This window comes from Anolis carolinensis, chromosome 1, assembly GCF_035594765.1.
Source record: "Anolis carolinensis isolate JA03-04 chromosome 1, rAnoCar3.1.pri, whole genome shotgun sequence".
Taxonomy (NCBI): Eukaryota; Metazoa; Chordata; class Lepidosauria; order Squamata; family Dactyloidae; genus Anolis; species Anolis carolinensis.
Window position 1 is genome coordinate 368,614,078 of NC_085841.1, and position 22,838 is coordinate 368,636,915.

The following is a 22,838-nucleotide window of genomic DNA, read 5'->3' on the forward strand; positions in this document are numbered from 1 at the left end:
ACCTGACCCACACAACTGCCTTTGACCTTTGTGGTTTGAGGAAGGCATGCTGGTCTACTCCCCCCCCCCCCTCCCTCGCAACTGTGAAGCAGTACACAGCCCTTTGTCCAGGGAAGACCCTGCCTGCCTCTCCCTGAAGTCAGTCACCCGCAATTCAGCTGCATGGCCATCTGTCCGGGGTGCTTTGATTGTGCCTTCCTGCCCAACAGAAGGGGGTTGCGCTGAATAGTCCTTGGGGTCTCTTCCAAGTCTATGGTTCTATGATTCTATGGTTCCACGAGGTGCTTTGGGGCTTTCTGGGGTGTGATTCATCAAAGGCGGAGGTCTTTCTCCTTGTCAGGACATCAAAGGCCAGCAAACAGTTGGGGGGGGGTGCTGGGCCATGATGGGGAGGGGGCACTTAGGTGGAGAGATGGGCCATCACGTTGAGGAGGGGGAAGGCTATTTTCTGCTGCTCCAGCGACTGTGGCACAATAGAGACATGGACTCGAATGGCAAAATGAGCTTCCACCTAAACATTAAGAAGGCCTTCCTGACAATAAGACCTGTTTGGCAGAGGAACCCACGGCTGCCTGGGAGTTCCCTTCTCTGGAGGTTTTTAAGAGAAGCTGTATGTGGGCATCTGTCAGGAGGGTTTGGATTGTATTTTCCTGTCCGGCAGAAGGGGGCCACTGTGGTCTCTCCTAACTCTAGGGCTCTACAATTCTCGCTAGCCACAATGGTTTTGGAGGTGGCCCTGCAAGGAGAGCCTTCCTGCCCTCAAAGGCAGCCTCTGCCCTGGGCAGCCCTGTGTCCTCCTTCCCTTGAGTTTGTGTTGACTTTTGAGGCTGGGCTCTTGGAAGGCTGCCTCCTGTGACTCTGAGCCTGGGCCTGTTTGTGAGGGAGCCTTCCGCCCATTGCCCCTCCGCTCGCTCACCAGGGCCATGTGTTGGGACTGATAGGGTGGCCGCACATTGAGAGCAAGCGCCTGGCTCTTCAAAGGCCTGGGAAATGTTCCGTATTTCTCCGTGACGGGAACAATGGGCTGACATGGCGAAGGACAGTGAGTCACCCTCCTCTGGGAGCAGCTGGCAGGCCAAGGCAATGATTAATGCCTTGTAGAAAGGAAAGGGAGGAGGAGGAGGCAAAGGGAAGGGAAGAGAAAGGAAAGGGCAGCTCTGGGAAGGTCTGCCCCACTGGGCAGCGAGAGGGATCAGGCCTGTGCGCTTGACCCCAAAGGCTGCAGGATGTGGCAGCAGCCAGGGGTGCAAACACCAGAGCCCAGCATGCGCATTGGGACCCACCGCCAGGCAGGAAAGCAAGAGCAGAAACTGAGGATGAGGAAGAAACAGGAGCCGGGTTTCTCTATGGAGGAAGGAAGGAAGGAAGGAGGCGGTTCTCCTCTTGCCCCAAGGGAGCCATAGGGCTTCTGCTCAAAGGCTCCCTCCACCACCCCTGTGATCTGGGGACATCTTCTATTTGACTAAAAAAGACCCCCAGAGCATACCCACCCACCTACCCTCCTTTTCTGGGAAGGCCCCAAAAGCAGGCGGTTTTCCTCCATCCCCGCTTGCCTTCCATGTGCTCTGATCCAGGAAAAAGCCCAAGGAAGCCATGTGACCTCGAGCAAAGGTCCATCTCTAGCCAAACATTCCCATTTTGCAAGAATTGAATGCCTGCAATCAGCCCCACTTTAACTATACAGGCGTCCCTCACGTCTTGCCGTCAATAACGGTTGCAAAATCCTGAAAGAGGAAGCAAAGTCACTTTGCCACAGACTATCTCTAGTGCTCTCTCTCTGTCTCACTGGACATGAAAAGCAGAACTGCCCGATGGAGTCTCCTTCTCTGGAGGCTTTTGAATGGAAGCCGGGTGGCCCTTTGTCTTCCTGCCTGGCAGAAGGGGGCTCGACTGGATGGCCCTTGGGGGTCTCTTCCAACTCTAGGGTTCCATGATCTATGAGTCTTGCATACAGAGCGAGGGAGGTCTATTTGTACCTATGCGCCTATAGGAAATGTTGCTGTTGTTGTTTATTGATACCCTGATTTTTCTCTCCACAACAGAGATTCAAAGCGGCTGGTTCCTCCAAGCCCATCTTTTCATCCCAAACTATTGGGGGGGGGGGGGGGGGTCCACTCTAAGCAGCTGGAAAGGCCAAAGCATTGAAACGGGCAGGTGTTTGCCTATTTATTTTAAGTGAGAGCCAAGTGGAGAACATAAACAGGCCCCAGGGAAGATCATTTCCAAGGCAAGTGGGGTTGATGAATGGTTGGTCGAGGCAACATAGAGAATGTAATATTTTGGGATGCCATTCCCTCCCCAGAAATAATCTACACCAGAAAGGTGCATTTACAAACATGTGCACACAAACACCCAAACAGGAGGAGGAGGGGGGGGGGTGATACTGCTCTGTTGACAAAATATGCCTCCCCTGTGCCTCTATCTATGAGAATTTCAAGGTCCCTAGAAGGATAATATTATTATGATGTTTATGTTATGTTTATCATATTTATTTATGTTCTCCCTTTTCTCCACAAAGGAGAATCAAAGGGCAGCTCGGCATGGCTGCCTGATGTTCTAGGGCTGCCTCTGAACCTCCTTAAAGTGAAAGGGATGGAGAGCTAAAGAGGCAAGGAGGCCGGGGAGAAGCAGCCCAGGTCAAAGGCCTCCAGGAGGAAGGGCTGTGAGTGCGAAACACGCAACAGGAACCGAGGCTTTAAAAACAGTTCTTTACAACTAGGGCGAATGAAGCCTGCCATGGCTGCTCTCTCCATCCCCTTTGTCTCCTGGTGCCAAGGCCTATGGGTGAATCCTACCGATGGGCCTGTGCTTGTTGGGCCCCCTTGGTCTGCCCCATTGCGGAGGCCCCTTCCCCAGCTGGGAAGAGGAATCCCTAACCGATCCATCCCTGGCATTTCAATGGCTGCACGTTCAGTAAATGAATGACTTGGGCAGAAGGCTGCAAAAATCCACTCCCTTCCCTTCCGCGTGTTTGCTCCACCCTCCACAGACACCATCAGGGAAGATTACTGTTCTGAGCATTTTTCATAATCTATTTTTATTAAACACTAATGCCATTGCAAAGGAAATGAACCAAAACAAATCTTTTGCAGGGAGGTAGTTTTCTTTAAGATGCATTTTGGCGGGGATTAGGAGGTCAGCAAAGGCACCCACACAGATGCCCCCAAGGGAGGGGCCAGAGGGGGGGGTTGCAGCTGGACTTGAGGGGAGTGGGCGCTGAAGAGGGGGTCACCACATAGAGGACCCTTCCTCTGGCCTAACTGGAGCCAGTCCGCTCAGTCAGACCCGAATGGGAACTCCGGCTTGGCCTGGCCAGATCGGCCATTGCAATGGTTCTATGTTCTGCCTGGAACAAAAGGTGTCCAGATGAGCCTTCCAAGCAGCTGGGACACTGCAGTCTGAGGACATCTCACTGATACCACAACAGGTAATATATTATTTCTCTCCCCCCCCCCCCCCTCCACCTCCTGAAGAGGACGCCCTAGAGATGTTGTCAATCCCTGACCCAATTCCCCGTTGTTGTCATGGGGGAGATTGCACAGACAATGCACTCAACCTGCTCGGGAGGCTGGCTGATTGCTGCCTAAGCTCTGTACACAGTCCTGTTCTTTCAATAGGCAAAGCTTGAGTCATTCCCCCCTCACCTCAGACAGTGACCCCGGTGTCAAGATGCCCAGTTCCAGGCTGCCTCCACTCACCTCCAGTGCCATGGGGTGCAACGGTGGGTGGGTGGGTGGTCTGTATGGGCCTTGCCCCTAGCCCACAGCCTTCAGGGTGCTTCTGCTTCTGGGGGTTTCCCTTCCCTCCACCCCGGCCAGCCAAGGAGGGGCTTTAGGGGCAGGAGGGGCCTTCCCCAAGGCCATCATCACCGTCAGCAAAAGGCTTTCACTCCAAATGCCAGGGCCCAGCAGCCCTTTGAGGCACCACTATGTGACCCCATCACAAGAGAGTTCATTTCCCAGGGAGACATCCTAGAAAGAGAACAGGTGACTCCACGGCAGGTGAGAGTGGAGGAGGTGATGGATGCGTTGAGATATGCCCGTCTCTGTGAGCCCTAAATATCCCATCCAAAGGCATCTGAGGCAGCGGAGTGATTCAAAATGCAAATTGTGTTGGAAATTAATGAAGAACAATTATTCATAGGAATGAGTAGAAGGAAGGCTGTTTCCAAGTCCAAGAGCAGCATTTTAACAAATGGCTCGCGTTTACAATATTTATATGGTGCACCTTACCCAGTCTACTTTTACAACCTCTCCGTTTTAATCCATATTTTTATTAGTTCTTGTCATTTGTTTTTATTGGCTAATGTTTAAATTTTTATAATTGTGCATGTCTTTTGTCTATTTTGTTTTATATTGCCTTTTGGGAGATAGAGGCGGGGTATAAAAATAAAGCTATTATTATTATTATTATTATTATTATTATTATTATTATTATTATTATTATTATTATTAAATGGCTTCCCGGGGGGGGGGGGGAGGCACACAGGGTGCAACTGAATGGACAATTTACTTACTTACTTGGCAGTGGATACGTAGGTGGCTGTAGAATCCTATTCTTGATCCACAGTGAAGGCATCGGTTTCCAGGCAGCAGGCCTTCCTCTCCACACATTTCTCCCGCTTGCCCTCCATTTGAACCTCTTCAAATTCCACAGCACTGCTGGTCACAGCTGACCTCCAGTAAGAGCGCTCAAGGGCCAGGGCTTCCCAGTTCTCGGCGTCTGACAAGCAAGGAAGCGAGAATGGGACTAGAGGCTCTGCTGCTGCTGAGCACAAGAGAGATGGGCTCCTTTCCAGCTGCGAGTGCATTCATTTGCTCGGCTGGCTTGCTCTGGTGAAAGGGACACTTCCTCCCCCTTCGTGCCAGATAGGAGTCCTGCTACATAATTTGGGAGGGGCCCCAAGGGCCACACAGCCATATAACCCAGAATGCCAAGGCAGATAATCCACAATGTTTGCTTTGAAATGCAATATCTCGGTCCACACTGTCAGATAATCCAGTTCAATGTGGATTTTATATAGCTGTGTGGAAGGAGCCCCAGTCTAGCTCTATTTTACCATCTAGAAAGAAATCTGTATGACTAAAGTAAGGTCTTCTTCCTAAGGTCAAGCTGAAATCTCTTTTCTTTTCATTTAAACCCAGTTCCCTCCATCTTGTTTCTTTCAGATCTTCAAGGATGGCTCGATTGTTCCATTTCTCTGATTTCTCATTCTCAAGTTCATCAGGCCCAATGGCCTTTTTAGTTGTTTCCGAGTTTCCAGAGCTTTGTTCACCTCTCTTCAGATTTGACGGTGTCTCTTGGCCTCACCTTCAGCTGACTCTTGACCCTTCCATAGGAAACCTTGGTGCCCATTGGCCGGATGCTGGCTGCTCCCCCTGAGTGGCCCAGGCTTCCTGTGGAGAACATTCCTGTGGGCCGGGCTGTGGCGCAGGCTGTTGAGCAACCAGCAGCAACAAATCACTCTGACCAAGAGGTCATGAGTTCGAGGCCAGCTCGGAGCCTGCGTTTGTCGCTGTCTTTGTTCTATGTTATGGCATTGAATGTTTGCCTTATATGTGTAATGTGATCCGCCCTGAGTCCCCTTCGGGGTGAGAAGGGCGGAATATAAATACTGTAAACAAATAAACATTTGGGAACTCCAAATCACTGGAGAGCAGCTACTGCGGGCTCTGATGTGGGCCACAGGGCCCTTCCCTGCACAAATGCCAGCAGCCTTGGAGGGCTTTCATGGGGAGCCCCATATGGGCACATGCACTGGCATCAGTATTGCATGAGGGGTGGGCTGCTTCTAGTGCAGGCTTGGGCAAGCTTCAGCCCTCCCACTGGCTGTTAGAAATTGTGGGAGGGCCAAAGTTTGCCCATGCCTGTTCTACTGCATGGCTAGGAACATGGTGGGGAGGGGGCTTTTCCCATAACCCCCCCTTCCCTTGTGACCCTGAGCTAGGGCTAAATGAGCCTGCATGTCAGAAAAGACGTTGCCGAGCCCAAGCAGATGTCACCGAGGTCATGCTGGCCACAGGGTGGGCGCACCCTCCCACACATGGCACCCTCCCCTTGCCACAGATCCTGGCATGGAGGGAAAAGGAGCCCCCCACATCCCACAGAAGAGCTTTCCCCCTAAAACTGACACAACCAATAAAGGCAAATATAGCTTAGCTTTGCACAAAAAGGGGGGGGGAGAGGAGAGTAATTTGACTGTGAGAGACAACATTTCCTTTTCTGCCTAATCCCCCTCATGACAGAAGCACTTTCCTATCAGTGATTATTTCTCAATCTCAGCACTAAACAGGGAAGCATGATGTTATCTCCTCAGCTGGGAGCAGCTCTTTGTGCTTGGAAAATATGGGAAGAAGGGCACCCTCTTGAATGGGTCTGGCCACGTGATCCAGCTGCCAACCTTGTGGCCTGGGAATATGCCCATAACATCTAGACTGCAGCCTAATCTAGCATACAGGGAATAATATATCAAAACAAGTCTCTTATCAGCCTACTACTGCAACACAACATAGGTTGGAAACAAGCATATGTTCAAATTGAAAGGGGATTTGCCACCATGGCTTTGCTCTGAGGCTGAGAGCATGTGACTTGCCCAAGGCCACCTGGTGGGTTTCCATCTCCAAGCAGGGCTCTAAACCCTGGCCTCCAGTCGTTCTCCATGGCTGGATCCACTCGCTGCTCCACACTGGCTCTCTCCAACAGAGTCAACCACAAAAAACCCTCAGAGCCATTGCATGGGAAGGTAACAGGTAGCCCAAATGTTCCACTGCGCACAGCGGGAAGACTTCAGAGAACAATCATTGTCGTGATTGGCTTGAGTTAGACAGAGATAGTGGAAATCTTGCTTTGATTTTTGATTTTGAGAACTGACAGTGGATGAGGCTAAAGAGGAGATTAAAAGCACTGAAGGTCAAGCGGCAGCTGAGGCCGTGCTGCAGTTTGGATGGCGCAGGCGCCCTTCCTGATAAAGTGACCCTTTAGCCCAATGTGCCACCCATTAAGGCTGTTATGGTTGAGCCTTCGGGCTCCGGTAATAGAAGAAGGGGTCGTAAGACTCCTCGAGAGTCAGACTCCTTCGAGGAGCGTGAAAGAAAGCGGCTCCGGGATTTGTTTGCAGAACCGACAGATGAGGACTCATTTGAGGGTTTTTCTGAGGGTTTGGAGGAAGAGATGGCCAGCTCGGAGGACGACGACATGGAATGGACTCGTGTGAGGGAGGATTTGGGTGTTGGGGAAACAGGCAATGAAAACATGGGAGGTGATTGGCGGGTTGCAGGATCAGACCCATGGACTGGCTGGAGGGATGGAGCGGGATCCACAGCTGGGGATGCTGTGGGGCGTAGTCAAAGGTGCTTAAGCTCTGATGAGGATGATGATGTTGGGGCGCCTGGAATTGGGATGACAGCTGACAGCGATGATGAGCTTGAATTGGGATAAAATGGGGTTTGGGATCAATGTCTAATTGCGTTGGGCAAGGTAATCTGGACGGACGCTTGGGCTTTTGTTGGGGAACTTCCTGAAGACGGGTGTGCTTCGTTACTGGATACGTAAGTTTACCAAGGACACTGGGCATCGACGGCGGGAGGAACTGTGCGGGGTTTTTCTCTGTGCAACTTGTGTTTAATCTCGATAGCTTGGACCTCCGTCATCTTTTTGACGGGCAATACCTACTCACACTGGATTGACGCTGGACTGACTGACTTCGATTCCGGATTATCCCTTCTGCTGGCTATCGGTGAGACCTTTGGATTCCTTGACGACTACGCTTAGCTAAAGACCTCTGGACCGGATTGGGACCCTGCTGACTGCCGTTACCCTGACTACGACCACGCTTTTCGTTCGCTGCAGGAAGGAATAAACAAGCCTGGTTTATTCCCCTGCTGTTTCTGAATAGCAGAGAGGAATCTGCCACCAGTCTGTTGTTTACATTCTCACTCCTGCTGATTCTCTTTTGTTTGCATTGTTTGCCAGGCTGAAGTAAGCACTTTTGATTTAATCCGGATTATACTTCTGTTTAACCCGGTTTATCCATTTGAACTATTTAAGCTCAAACTGAGCTGTTTTTTGTTACTTATCACACTGAAGTCAAGTGTTTGCCCTGTTCTTTGTTTCCTACGGGCATTTTTTAGTTCTGTAACCTCAATAAACTGAGTTTTGTTTTACTTGCTGGCGTTCTGTCTCTGACAAAGGCTCCTGATCCTTGAAAGGCTAGGCTAAAACGAATGCATACGCCATTACATTTGTAAGGAATGCCCATAAATATGCTTAATATGTAACAAATGCTTTCAATATTTAACAGCAGTCAAGATTAGTTCTTTAATCCCTCTAAAGATGGGGCAGTCTTCTCTGATGACCTCATGGTTCTAGTACCGGCAGTCTCCGAGTTGCAAACAAGACAGGTTCTCTAGGTTTCTCCTGAAGTTGGATTTTTATATAAGCTGGAATATGCACATTTTGAAGTGCAACTCCAACCATATATATGGGTGTGTGTGTGTTCTGGATAGCATAAAGATGGATGTCCCTGCAGCATTGGTTTCCCCCCTGCCCTCCCTGTGTTTGAAGAACTAGACTCTGGGAGCCAGAAAGGGAGAAGAAGCGATGCTGGGGAGGCCGTCGCTGCCGCCATTGAAGGGTCAGGTGCCGGGAGGTGCCTTTTTCCTTGCAAATATTTATTGGGATCTCACTCAGCTACCAAACATCACAAGACTCTTGCAGCAGAAAAAGGGCGATGGGATCAAGGCCACACTGAGGACGGAGGGCTTTGCTGCCACAGCAGTTCAACCCTATGAATTCAGGGACTGGCTCTGTCTGCCTACGCATTTGAAAGAACTGCCCCCCAGACAAGGGGCAGATAGTGTTGGGGGGGGGGATCCCACCCGAGGGCAACACTCACTTGGCATTAAGGCCACGTCATCCCACAAGGCCAGTGGGTAGAGCTTTTCCCAACCTCTCTCCCTTCCCCTTGGGGTCTGTTGGGGGGGGGGGGGACTAAGGAGAGGGGATTGCAAGGAGCAAACAGACAGCTAGGCCCACAAGAGGGGAAGCCACCCCCCCCTCTGTAAATCCCTCCCCAAAAGAAGGTCCCTCTCACGTCACCTGAAGCCAAAGGAAGGGCTTTCCTACAAAGCTAGGACCAGTCCCTTTCCCAAAGCTGGGGGGGGGGGGGTGTATCTTCCAAAAGCCCAAGGAGCTCAGAGGGGAAAGGGGAGGGGGGCAGAAGGAGGCAGTGTTTGGGGAAAACATAGCACTGTCCGCCACCGCCACCCCTTCCTGGAAAAGTAAAGGAAGTGCAACCTCCCCCCCGCCCCCACTTGTATGGACATCTGTCAGGAGGGTTCTACTTGTGTTTTCCTGGATGACTGGAAGTGCCTGGATGGGCCCTTTCAATCTCTTCAAACTCTACAATTCTATGAGTTGGGCCCATGGTGGCCACAAGGCCAGCCAATTCTGTTCCCCAAGAGACACCCCCCCCTTTGTGGTGTGAAATGACCCTCCTTAGGAAGAGATGCCCCCCCCCCCAATGCACACACACACACTCCTCTCTTCTCCATCATGAGGCCAGACCAGTGCAGTGGCCAGAGGTCTTGAGAAGGGAGTCCCTTCTCACAGGGCGAGGTGTTCTCCTCCCTCCACAGCCCCCTCATTTCAGGCAGGGGGGGCAGGGAAGGGCAAGAGAGCCTGCTCCTAATGCTGCTGCTGCTGCAGCTGCTCCTGTTTTGGTGGCTGAAAGGGGGAGGGCGGTGGCACAGGAGGGGGGACATCGACTGCAGACAGACGGACGGACACAGGCAAGCCAGGCAACGGAGGGGAGGGGGCCCTCAGCGGGGGTCCACGGGGCTGCCCCCGCCCTCCTCCTCCTCCTCGGCCAGTTTCTTGAAGTCCATGGAGAGGGCCATTTCTTCTCCCTGGAGGGGCCGCCGCCACTCCTCCCGCGTCAGGATGTAGCCCAGGAGGGCCCCAAAGGCCACCAGCAGGAGCCCCAAGGCGTTGCCCAGCAGCCCCTCGGGGACAAAGGCACTGTACCTGTCCCTGGGGAGGGAGAGAAAGAGAGAAGAAGAAGGGGCACAATGAGAACGCATACGGTGCATGGGGGTCTCCCTCTGGCCCCCCTCCCACCCAGCTGTGCCCGGTGGCACTGGCCAAAGGGCAAACGTCTTCTAAGGGTGTTGCTGAAGGCTTTCATGGCCGGGATCACAGGGTTGTTGTATGTCTTTCGGGCTGTGTGGCCATGTTCCAGAAGTATTCTCTGGCAAAACGTCAGGAGAGAATACTTCTGGAACATGGCCACACAGCCCGAAAGACATACAACAACCCTGTCTTCTAAGGGACTCCAAGCCCCATCAGCCCCCATCCAGGAGACACTGGGAAAGCTGCTGCTCCTGGGCCACATCTGCCATAATGAATACAAAGCAGGCCTCTTCCAGGAATCTCCCCAATGCAGCAGCAGCCCCCTCCCACTCCAGGAAAGCATTGAGGGAGGAAGGGAGGGAGGGAGGACTTGCTTGATCTTGAAGAGGAGGAGCTCGAGGATGCCCAGGAGGGCGGTGGCAATGGAGAGCAGGAAGAGGGCGGCCCCGAAGAAGGCGTGCTGCGGCTTGTAGCGGCTGCGCAGGGAGGAGGAGGCCCCGGGGAAGAGGAAGGCCCCCAGGCCCATCAGCCACTGCAGGGAGAAGAGAGGAGGAGGAGGAGGAGGAAGCATCAGGCACCGTGGGACCCCCTCCGGCCTCCTATCCTCCCACGGATGCCGTGGAAGCGCTGGGGCCTCCACGGCAGTGCACAGGGTGCGGAGCGGACCCTTGGGGAGTCCTCACTCAGCTGCCACCATGCTCACTGGCCTACCTCACAGGGCTGTTAGAATAGAAGATAATAACTTTATTGTCATGGTATATATCATACTTTGATTGTGCTTTTCCTGCATGGCAGAGAACTGGACTAGATCATCATCATCATCATTTAAATTACTTATTAATCTCCCTCCATCCACGATGCTCTAGGCGATTTACAAGATGAAATTGTAGAGGATAAAAATACATACATACAAATATTGATAAAAATTAAAATAGATTAAAAGCTCTAGTAAAGAGCCAGGTCTTGAGTGCGAGGGTAAAAGGCCCTAACTCACGCATGGCTCTCATCTAGGGTGGCAAGGCATTCCATAGGCAGGGGCAGAAATAGAAAAAGCTCTGCGCCTGGTCCTTTCCAAGTGCCCTTCTCTAGGACCCAGTACATAGAGTAAGTCTCGTTGGGATGGTCGTTGCGACCTCCGATGATGGGAGAAGGAGAGACGGTCCCTAAGGTACGATGGGCCCTGGCCGTAAAGGTCAGGACTAGCATCTTATATAGACCACGGTAATCAGTGGGAAGCCAATGCAGATGCAGGTGTGATGTGGCATTTCATGGGTGTTCTTGTGAGGAGCCTGTCTGCCGCATTCTGAACAAGACGGAGCTTTCGGGTCGTGGACATCGGAAGGCCAACATACAGGGCGTTGCAATAGTCCAGCCTAGACGTGACCGTGGCCTGGATGACCGTTGCCAGAGCCTCATCAGATAGATAGGGTGCCAGTTGCCTCGCTTGTCGTAGGTGGAAAAAGGCCAGTTTGCTGGCAGCAGCGACCTGAGCTTCCATTGTCAGCTGTGAATCTAAAACGACACCCAGGCTCTTAACGGTGGGCGAAGGAGATAGGGCAGCACCAGCGAAGGTGGGTAGCAAGTGGGTCAGACCAGTCGAGCGGCCATGCCAGAGAATCTCGGTCTTCACGGGTTCACCTTCAGTCTGCTAGCACGTAGCCAGTTCGACAGAGCCTCCAGACATAAGGTGAAGTTGTCTGGTATTGATGTTGCTCCAGGCTCCAGGCGCAGAAGGAGTTGGGTCTCGTCCGCATATTGATAGCAGTCTAGGCCGAAACTCCGAGCCAAACTAGCAAGGGGTCTAACGTAGATGTTGAAGAGAAGAGGGGAGAGAAGTGCACCTTGGGGTACCCCACATAGGAGGGGAGATCTGTCAGAGACTTGACCCATGTGGTCTCTTCCAGCTCTATTATTCTAGGATTCTAAGTGCCAACCCAAAAAACATGATATTTGTAGAATTGCAAAACAAAACAGCCATCCTTCCACACTCGACGCACTATTGCATGACCCCTAATGCCACCTCTGACAGGCTTTTGATCTCGAGTAGGCTGAATGGGCCCATATGAAGTTGGCACTCTGAAGTGATGGCAGCTATTTTTATCTACTGTTGTTTTTTAAATTGTATTATTTTGATTTTATGTTATATGTGTTACAGGGGTTGTTGTCATGTTTTTATGTGTCTTATTTATACTTATGTACCATTTTTTGCTTGCTGTGTTATGTATGTGCACCTTGGGGGGCCTTTGTAAGCCGCCCCGACGCGGGGAGATGGTGGTGGGATATAAAGTTTATTATTTTATTATTATGGGGGCCTGCGACCCAGGCATGCTCTTCTTCCAGCCAGGGCCTCCCCACGTCCCCCACGGGGCCCCCACCTAGTCTGGGTTGTGCAGCAGAGAGAATCACCCCAAATCCCTCCCCCCTCCTCACCTGAACGATGTAGAAGGCAAAGGCCAGGAGGCCACACCAGCTGTGGAGGCTGTAGAGGTCCGGGAAGCCCATCTTCTTGTGGTACTGGAAGACGGCCACCAGCCCTGCCGGGTGAAATGTAGGTGGTGGGGGTGTGAAATGGAGAGGAGAGAAGAAAGAGGGGTCCCCTCTCCCCTCCTCCCCCACTAGAGACCCCCCCCTGTGCCCCCCCCAAGGACTCACCTACCAGCGCCACGAGGAGGGCCAGGACATGGAGGAGGCCATGGAGCACCTTGGTGGCCCGCTTGCTCTCCGTCCTGAAGATGCGGTAGACCAGGAGGGCTGCAAGGGGGGACCAGGGGGAGGGGTTTCAGGAGGGTAGAAGGTGAGGGGCAGCCAAGGGCCCCCCAGCCATGCCTCCCCTGCCAGCCAGGAGGGACCGCAGCAGCAGCACCAAAGTGAAGGGGAAGAGGAGGACCCCCACCTTAAATGGGAATTGGGGTACAGTGGGCTGAGTCTCCTCCTGCTGGCCACTGGAAATCCCCCCCCCCCCGCGCAATGCTCACCATCCCCCTGAAGGAAGACCATCCCGAGGATCATGCAGAGCGGGTGGACGTTGAACTGGAGCTGGGGGCTCTCCCAGGCCAGGCCCCCCCGGAAGTGCCCCATCCAGGCCCCCACCACGGCCAGCACCGCCAGGCCCAGCAGCTGCGAAGCCCCCACTGCGTAGCTCAGCCCCATGGGGCGGGGGGCAGCTGAAGGCGATGGACCCTCCATCTCCGCTCAGAGCAGGTCTCGGCCCAAGGGTCTCAGGCTGCTGGGAAAGAAGAGTTTGATTTCTCATTTTGCTATTTCACAATGAAATTACATGCCTTCCCTCCCCCCCACACACACACACCACAAAACAACACAACTCTCCCTCCACACCCACACCATGCAGCCCCCCCCCATGCCACATCAGTGCAAAACCACAGAATTCAACATAGTGACTGCTCTAGGATAGAAGCTATGCTTCCGTCTGTTTGTCCTTGTCTTTATCACCCTGTACCATCTGCCAGGTGGCAATTATTCAAAAAATAATGTGCAGGGTATATCTTGCCGGATGATGGGAGTCTAGTGAGTTATCATCATCATATTTTACTGGATAATTGGAGGTATGATCTAGCGAGCTCCCATCATCGCCTTATTTTATGGGATGATGGGAGCGATAGTTTAGCAAGCTCCCATCATTTGTATATCTTACAGTATGATGAGAGTTACAGTTTAGCATGTTCCCTTCATTGGTATATGTAATGAAGTATGAATTTTTGGTTTACAGATGTTATGTTTAATTGTGTGTTTGTGTTTTAAAAGGGTATTACAGTTATTGCCTCTCAGCACTCAGAGGCTAGTTGCCATGGAGAAGTAGGCGGAGCCAACTGCCATTTTGTTGAAAAAGTGCAGAGTTTAAAAAAGGGATTGAGTTTGTGCTCTGATGAGGCACAGGAGACTCAATTGTTCATTTTTGAGTCGGTTTAAAATAAGTTTGGTGACTTATTTAATGTAGTCTGTGTCCTGGTAAGGAACAGAGAATCTGTGATCGTATATCACAGGGTGACTGCGGTGTAAAAGTAGCAGAAGAAGAAGTTCTAACTTAGTAAAAGAAATAACACTTTAGGGAGTTTGTCTTACCTCATTCTAGTATTGTAACTGTTAATAAAAGTGCCTCTAAGTGAGAAACAATATTGTAACCACTAAGCTCTGTGCCTGAATAAACTTGTTATTGTTCCTCCAACATCTAAACCTCTGTCGCATATATTATAAACCAAGTTGCGTTACCATCTAAAGTGAATAAGAAGAAGAAAGAATTTTTTTTAAAAAAAAAAAGGTCTCCTCTCTGAGACTTTGGTGGTAGCAGCTTCGCAGTATATCTTACAGGATGATGGGGGTTACATTCTCCCATCATCAGTGTATCTTGCTGGATGACAAGAGTTACTGTCTAGTGTAGGCCTAGGCAAACCTCGGCCTTCAGGCGTTTTGGACTGCTAGATGGCAATAATGCAAGGAGGAAGGAAAGCTGGACCCCTGCCCACCCCATGACCCCTCGGCACCAGGCCCTGACCTGCCCAAGCCTTGCTCCCTTCCCTTCCCAGGGCTCCAGGTGTTGTGACTGCACCTTCGGGGATTATGGTTGATGGGGATGGAATTCGAAGAGGAAGAAAAAACCCTCGTGATGAGGGTTCACTGGAGGAGTTGCGCAGGAAGCGACTTAGAGAGCTATATGGGGGATCTTCTGAGGAAGATTCAGATGGGGAAATGGATGCTGAGGAACAGGTGGTGGCTGGGGAAGCGGGCACTGAATGGGCACAGCCACCGGAGATGTCTGGGGATTTGGGGCTTATGGATACTTCTGAACCTGGGGTTTATGCAGGAGCTGATCCCAATTGGGATGCTTGGAGAAGGGAGGATGGTTCTTTAAGTGTTCATGGGGCTAAGTGTGGGCAGGATGATTGGGACTCCGACGAATTGCTAAGTACTCCAGATCCACGAGCTCTAGCTGTGTGGAGTTCAGACTCTGAGTAGATTTGGGACACCTGGTGTTGGGTGTGAGTGTTTGGTCACCCAGGAGGAAGGGGAATAAAATGGGAATGTTTGGCCACTGCACTTTGCATGTGGCAAGGTGTTGCTGAGGCGCCATTGGGATCTCTGTGTTTCCATGAAGACTGGACTTGGACTATGATTTGAATCTGCTGTTATCACCTAGCTTGGCTCTCGCTGTGTCTTATCGTGGACCTGTTTTGGATGACTGCACCCTTTTCAGACCTTGGATCGGAATTTGACCTCGCTACTGCCTTCGCCCTGTGATTGATGACTACTATCGGCTTTTGACTCCTGGCTTGCTCTTTGGACACCACTGTTATCTCCTGACCTGACCTTGGAATCCTGGACGACGTCTTTTCACCATCCTTTTGGAGCCTTCGGCTTTATCCACATTGTGGAAGCAGTCTACTGCATTCTTAGTTTGTTTGTTTGTTTCCTGACCAATTTGGTGTTTTCTTTTGGGAACTGTTCCTTTGAAAACTACAGAGCCGGCTGGCAGGGCTTGGACTCAGAAAGTGCAGTTTGCACTAAGTTTGTTTAGCTTTGTTTTTACCTGCTTGTGTTGCTGAATTATATTTTTTGTTTGAACTGCTCTTGAAGCACTGATAGTGAGGTGTTTCAAGGTTTTTTCTGTGTTAACATTACTTTTTGGCTTATCTGCTGAATAAACTCTATTTTTGTTCGCTAATTGGCGTCTGACTCTTGACACCAGGCATGGCCTGCACCCATCAGAGGTTTCTGAAAAGTGTGAGTTTCCATAATCTCCTTTAGTAACAATAAAATATGCGAATGAGAGGAATGGAGAGCATAAAGACGAGCCCCCCAGCCCAGCCCCCCCCCCTTCCAGGGTTCACACAGCCTAACGGTCCAACAACCAAATTTAGGGAATTTCTCAGGTGGTGCTCCACAACCTGAAAAATGGAGACGCCTCGTGCCACTGGGTTCTGCCTGAACTACTGGTTGGGCTTAAAGGGTCACCCTGACTCCGAGGGCCAGATGAGGTGGGCTTTGGCTAGCCCCCCCCCTTGCCAGTGAGGGAGGTATGACGGGGGGGGGGGCTGTGATCTTTATGGGGGGCAGGCACAGAGGCCCACGGAGGCTCCTGGCCAAAGAGGCCTCCCTGATTCGATCAGAGCGCAGCTAACTGCATTACCTGGAGGAAGGCAATTGGGTTACTGGCTCTGTCCTCCCTGAAAGGCCCCTCAGGACACAGATGTCCCTCAGAAGCGCCAGCCAGGCCTACAAGGAGACCTTTTAAAGAAACAATAACACCACGTCACACGGTTTTAGTTCTTGAGATATAAATGCCATTTCCTAATTAGTCCTATCATGAAAACACAGGGAAAGTTTATTCAACTGCACAAACTGTGCAGGAGGGACACCCTGCAGCACATTTCACTCTGTTTGTTTCAAGGAATATCTCAAGAGTCTCAATCTATTCAGCATAGTTTGTAATGTATTTGAAAACACAAACAGGTTTTTTAAAACAACAACAACAGGAACTTGGCATGATAATAAATGTCTTTTGACCAGTAGCTGGCCACTTGGAGTGCCTTTGGTGTGGCTGTGAGAAGTTTAAAACTTGCGTCCTCAGTTTGCTTTTGACATGATAAATAAACATAGTTTGTGGTAGTCCCAGAAACAAAGATCCTGGAGTATAACAACTACTGTAGAGTCTCACTTAACCAACATAAATGGGCCGGCAGAACGTTGGATAAGCAAATATGTTGGATAATAAGGAGGGATTAAGGAAAAGCCTATTAAACATCAAATTAGGTTATGATTTTACAAATTAAGCACCAAAACATCATGTTATACAACAAATTTGACAGAAAAAGTAGTTCAGTACGAAATAATGCTATGTAAAATACAATAATTTACGAATTTAGCACCAAAATATCACGATTTATTGAAAACATCGACTACAAAAATGTGTTGGATAATCCAGAACGTTGGATAAGCGAGTGTTGGATAAGTGAGACTCTACTGTACTTCCAAAGTGAGTACCACACAATTAAACAAGAAAGCTTTCAAACCAGGATCAGAATGTATTGCCAAAGGCTTTCATGGCCAGAATCACTGAGGTGCTGTGAGTTTTCCAGACTGTATGGTCATATTCCAGAAGCATTCTTTCCTGATGTTTCACCCAGGCAAGTGGGGTTTATATATCTCTGTGGGATCATGTCCAGGGTGGGAGAAAGAAAGAACTCTTGTCTGTTGGAGGCAAGTCTGAGTGTTGTAAACAAACAAGAGTTCTTTCTTTCTTTCTCCCACCCTGGACATGATCCCACAGAGACATATAAACCCCACTTGCCTAGTTTCCACCACACCTCACAACCTCTGAGGATGCCTGCCATAGATGTGGGTGAAACTTCAGGAGAGAATGCTTCTGGAACATGGCCAGGCAGCCCGGAAAACTCACAGCAACCAAGGATCATAATGTTTTTTTTCAAATTTTGTTCCAGGGGCCAGCCAGTGTCATCCTGGCTGGCCCCTTCTGCCAAGGCCCTGGTCCTGGGAGCAGAGGAGGCTTTTTAATAGGCTTTTCCTGCCTGGGACCACAGGAACCCCCAGGCCCAGGCCACTGCTCACTGGCAGAAGGAGGAGGAGGAGGAGGGCATGGCATGAGGAAGAAGGAACAGACTTCCTTTCTACTGCCTTGGACTCAATGGAGCCACGAATTCCAATGGCAGGAAAGCAGGTTCCACCTGAACATCAGGAGGGACTTCCTGATCGTAAGAATGATAATTCCCCTGGGCAACGTCCTTGCAGACGGCCAATTCTCTCACACCAGAAGTGACTTGCAGGTTCTCAAGTTGCTCCTGACACGAAAAAAGGGGTTCAGATGGCAGGAAAGCAGGTTCCACCTGAACATCAGGAGGAACTTCCTGAAGGTAAGAAGAGCTATTCAGCAGTGGAAGTCTGCCTGGGAGTCTGGTGGAAACTCCTTCCTTAGAGGCTCTGAAACAGAGGCTGGGTGGCCATCTGTGAGGAGTACTTTGTGCTTTTCCTGGCTGGTGGAAAGAAGGGGGTGGCCGGGATGGCCTTGAGGGTCCCTTCCAAGGGGTGGGAAGGCCCTGCCCCACGCCCTTGGCCCACCTCTTCCTTGGGGGGGGGGGGGCGCAGCAGCCCCTTCGCATCGCCTGGCTCTTCCTGCCCTGCAGTGCCCCCCCCCCACACACCCCACTCCCCCCCCCCAGAGGAGCCAGGGCCCTGGGGAAGGGCGGGCCCCAAACCTGTGGCAGAACAGAGGGCTCTCCCTAGAGACACCGTCCGTGAGGACCATGGGTCAGGGTCCTGGAGGGAGGCGGGGAGGGGCCGAGGGGGGCCGGGAAGAAGAAGGAGCAGCTGCGTGTCCCGCTCCCCTCTCGGCCAGGGGGAAGTAAGTGGGGCAGGGGGGAGAGAGGCCACGGCGCCCCAGCGCGGGAGCCCCGGGACCCTTCCTCTTCGGGGCCTCCGGACCCTGAGGCTGCCTTCGGGGGCAGGGGACGCGCTCCCGCACCCGGGCGGGGGGGGGGGGGGGCTCTTCTCAGCTCTCCCTGGGCCTCCCCCCCTCCCGCACATGCGCCCCCCTCCCCTACCTGAGCCCGGCCTCCCTTCCGCCTCCCCGACGCCGAGCAGCCCCGAGCAGAGGAGGGGCGGCGGCGGCCACGTTGCTCTCTTCCTCCTGCTGCCTTCTTTCCCTGGAAGAGGAAAGGCTGCGCTGGGGGCAGGTGTCTCTCTCGCGGCCGGGCCCCTCCCTTCTCCCTTGGCAGTCAATCAAAGCACAAGAGCGCCAGGCGCCCAATGGAGGCCAGGCGCAGGTAAGGCGGGCGCCCCGCCAAGGGGAGGGGGAGGGCGGCCCCCGGGGAGGGGGGGGGCAATCATACAATAATAATAATAACAATAACAATAATAATACTGTACTTGCAGGCCGGCTCTTCTCTGGACCCCTCCCTCTTGTCCATCTCCTCCTTGGATGGCCTTGCCCACAACTGGACGCAGGGCCCTTCTTCCGGGTGAGGAGGTTGAGGAGGTCTGACCCCTGCAGAAGAAGAGAGTGGGGCTAGGACTTCCCTCCGCCCGGGCACTAGACTCCTATGGAGGCAGCCCAGAAGTGCATTGGGCTTTTAAGCTGTTGCCAAAGTGCCAATGGGATTTTGTCCTGCATCAAGAGGAGCCTGGTGCCTAGACCCAGGGAAGGAAGTCCTGCTATTCCTCTATTCCTCCTTGGCCAGGAATCACCCTGTGCCCCATTCTGGGCACTGCAATTGAAGGGAGATGTTGGCTCCAAGCTGGAAGGTGTCCAGAGGAAGAGCAAGACTCAAAGGATCAAGGGTCTGGAGAACAAGCCCTGTGAGGAGCAGCTGAAAGAGCTGGGCATGTTTAGCCTGCGGAAGAGAAGGCTGAGGGAGAGGAGACATGATAAGAGCAATGGATCAAGAGGTGGGGGGAAATCATAGGGAGGAGGGCGCAGGCTTCCTTTCTGCTGCCCTGGAGACTAGGACGCAATGGAGCCATGGTGAAAGGAGATTCCACCTGAACATGAGGAAGAACTTCCCGACTGTGTGTGTGAGAGAGCTGTTCAGAAGTGGATCTCTCTCTCTCTCTCTCTCTCTCTCTCTCTCTCTTTCTTTCTGCCCCGAAGGGAGTGTGGTGGAGGCTCCTTCCTTGGAGGCTTTTAAGCAAAGGCTGGATGGCCATCTCTCGGGGGTGCTTTGAATGTGATTTTCCTGCTTCTTGGCAGAATGGGGTGGGACTCAATGGCCCACCAGGTCTCTTCCAACTCTAGGATTCTAGGATTCTATGTAGAACCATGACTTGTGCTACACTGTTGTGCTACATAACTTCAAATAGAAATTAGTTTTGTGAGTTTTGTCCAAACAGGTCTTTCATCTGTAAGTGTCATTTTGGACCCTGACCCTGTCTTCTGGGGAATTATCTCTCCTTCTCAATTTGGTCTCACCTGTAGATTTGATTATAGTGTTCCCTCACTACTTCTTGGTTCACTTTTCACCCAGGAGGAGGAGGAGGAGGAGGGTCGGAAGCACTTTGTGTCCGGTCGCTCAGCCCCTTCCCAACCCACCAGAGAGGAGCCTGGTCCAGTCCACACTTGGCAAGCTCCGTTGTGAGAAAGTCTTGAGGACCTTGTCAGAAGCCTTACCAAAATAGGGATAGGCCACGTCCACAGCATTCCCTTCATCTACCAAGTTTGTAACTGTCAATAAAAGAGATAGGGCTCATTTGGCATGACTTAATTTTAAGAAATCCATTGTTGGGTTTCTTGGCATACTGACTGTAGCAGAATCATAGAATCATAGAATAATAGAGTTGGGAGAGGCCACATCAGCCGTCCAGTCCAACCCCCTTCTTTCTGCCGTGCAGGAGAAACACAATCAAAGCATCCCCAACAGACGGCCACCCAGCCTCTGCTTAAAAGCCTCCAAGGAATAATAATAATAATAATAATAATAATAATAATAATAATAATAATAATAATTTTATTCTTATACCCCACCCCATCTCCCCGAAGGGACTCGGGGCGGCTCACATGGGACCAAGCCCAGTCAACAACAATAAAATAACACCATAAAACAGATTAAAAACAATGAAAACCAGTCATTAAAATTCACATATAAGGACAAAAGGTAAAATCTAGATAAAATCAGGAGAAACCTGGGCCAAAGTGCTAATTATGTCAAAATCATCAGGAGGGGGTGGATTGTCCAAATTGTCGTCACCTTCAAGGTGCTGGAAGAGGCGTAGACACGGGACTATAATTGGGGGGAAAAGGAAGGAACTCAACTGCTGAACAATTCTCCTTACAGTCAGGAAGTTCTTCCTAATGTCCACATGGGATCTCCTTTCCTGCCATTTGAACCCATGGGCCCCACTGAGTCCTAGTCTCCAGGGCAGCAGAAGGGAAGCCTTGCTCCCTCCTCCTTATGAGATCCTTTCAGATAGTTCTCCGTGGCTCCTCTCCTGTCTCTCTCAAGCTTCTCTTCTGCAAGGAAACTGACCTGGTTCTTTAAGACGCTCCTCAGAGGGAGTCTTCATAGTCCCCAGGCCTTGAATCATTTCACTTGTCCTCCTTTGGGCACCTTGGTCATTTCAGTGGCCACGAGAGGGCACTCTGCCAATGGAGAGGGTTTATTAATATTTATCATGTCAGAAGCATACTGAGAATACAGCTATAATGTATAAAAAATCACAAAGTTAAAAACTTGGCATTCTGCTAAGTTTCACATAACACAACACTGCTGGGGAGGTTGTGGGAGGGAGTTTGGGAGGATATTTAGCTTTAAATGTAATTTTAATTGTATGAATATTTTAATTTTACCCAGGGCCATAGCAGAAAAAAAAAATTGGGGGGTGGGTGAAACTTTTTTTTTAACAAATCACGAAGGGTAGTTCCATAACACAAAATATAATTTAGAAATCAGGCTCCATTGATAAACTTCAGTGGACACTCATGGGGATTTGATTAATTTGTTAAAATTCATGAGTAAACCAGGTTTTCTTTAGGTTTTCTCCCTATGGGGAGAAAGTCAGGGTAGAAATAAACAAGTGCATAAATCATCATCATCATCATCATCATCATCATTTCCCTGGAGGAGGCCTTTCCCTTTGCAAACCCTTGCCAGGTTGCTTCGCCGGTGTTGTTACCGGGACTGAGGTTTTGCTTCTGTGGTTTGGTTTGGAGAGTTTGTTTTCCAAATATATCCCCCCGTTTCCCATTTGTCATCTTTTGTATCCCACTTAGGCGGGGGGGGGGGGGGGGCTTCCTGGGTTGTGCTCGCACCACAAAATCCACAGCAGCATATTGATACTGCAAACATAATACCTGATGCAGAGCCATCAATGAAGAAATAATAAAACATTTGCCACTTACCAGAAGAAGGGTTACCGAAACTGGGATAAAACCCGGGAACCAGTTGTAAACGGCGTGAACGGATAGATTACCACCTACTCCAGTCAATAACCAGCTACTCAGGATCTGCATCAGCATTGACTCTGTCTCCTTGGCTTTACTATTGATCCAAAACCTGTGGAGTCCTGAGGAATCCTTCCAGAACGGCAGAGACTCTGATTCGGTTTGCCTTTAAGCCAGTCTTATCCTTTTAGGACTGCAGAGACTTATATCATCTTGTTTGATTTATAATACTGAGTTAGATACTTTTGGGTTATATACCATAGGACTGAGCATTGATTCTGTGAATGTAATATGTATGTCATGCTCTAATATACATATTGTGTACTACAGTAGAGTCTCACTTATCCAAGCTAAACGGGCCGGCAGAATGTTGGATAAGCTAATATGTTGGATAATAAGGAGGGATTAAGGAAAAGCCTATTGAACATCAAAATAGGTTATGATTTTACAAATGAAGCACCAAAACATCATGTTGTTCAACAAATTTGACAGAAAAAGTAGTTCAATACGCAGTAATGTTATGTTGTAATTACTGTTATTTACGAATTTAGCACCAAAATATCACGATGTATTGAAAACATATTGGATTAGGCTTGGATTAGTGAGACTCTACTATACTTGTGTTTTGAACCATTATTATGTTTTATATAGCTCATTACATTGGGATGGCATGATGCCAGGAGGAATGGGACTCTTCGGGGGGGGGGGGGGGTGAAGAGAGAGAGAGAGAGAGAGAGAGAGAGAGAGAGAGATTGGGAAGAGGAGAGGGTTAAAAGGCAGGAGGGAGGGGGCGGGGGGGGGCGCCCCC

The 22,838-nt window shown here is 50.7% G+C and overlaps 1 protein-coding gene and 1 long non-coding RNA gene across 9 annotated transcripts; one reads left to right on the plus strand and one right to left on the minus strand.

Moving 5' to 3' along the window:
- Nucleotides 1-2,091: 2,091 nt before the first annotated feature.
- On the plus strand, nucleotides 2,092-8,162 carry LOC134295648 (uncharacterized). Its single transcript, XR_010002270.1, has 2 exons — nucleotides 2,092-3,427; nucleotides 5,169-8,162. It is a non-coding gene; the product is annotated as an uncharacterized LOC134295648 (long non-coding RNA).
- Nucleotides 8,163-8,648: 486 nt separating this feature from the next.
- LOC134295644 (transmembrane ascorbate-dependent reductase CYB561) lies at nucleotides 8,649-21,168 on the minus strand. Of its 8 annotated transcripts, none has more exons than XM_062968754.1 (8): nucleotides 21,117-21,168; nucleotides 19,024-19,141; nucleotides 18,699-18,864; nucleotides 13,104-13,351; nucleotides 12,781-12,879; nucleotides 12,559-12,662; nucleotides 10,503-10,660; nucleotides 8,649-10,029 (listed from the first exon to the last, which is right to left on the minus strand). In XM_062968754.1, exons 1-8 carry the CDS (start codon nucleotides 21,151-21,153, stop codon nucleotides 9,685-9,687), a joined length of 1,275 nt encoding a protein of 424 aa, XP_062824824.1. In that variant the 5' UTR covers nucleotides 21,154-21,168; the 3' UTR covers nucleotides 8,649-9,684. The 8 variants fall into 8 exon arrangements, with proteins under 8 accessions (XP_062824824.1, XP_062824823.1, XP_062824825.1 ...); XM_062968753.1 differs by having other exon boundaries at nucleotides 13,104-13,354; XM_062968755.1 differs by having other exon boundaries at nucleotides 9,684-10,029; nucleotides 12,785-12,879; nucleotides 13,104-13,354.
- Between the last annotated feature and the right edge of the window lie 1,670 nt (nucleotides 21,169-22,838).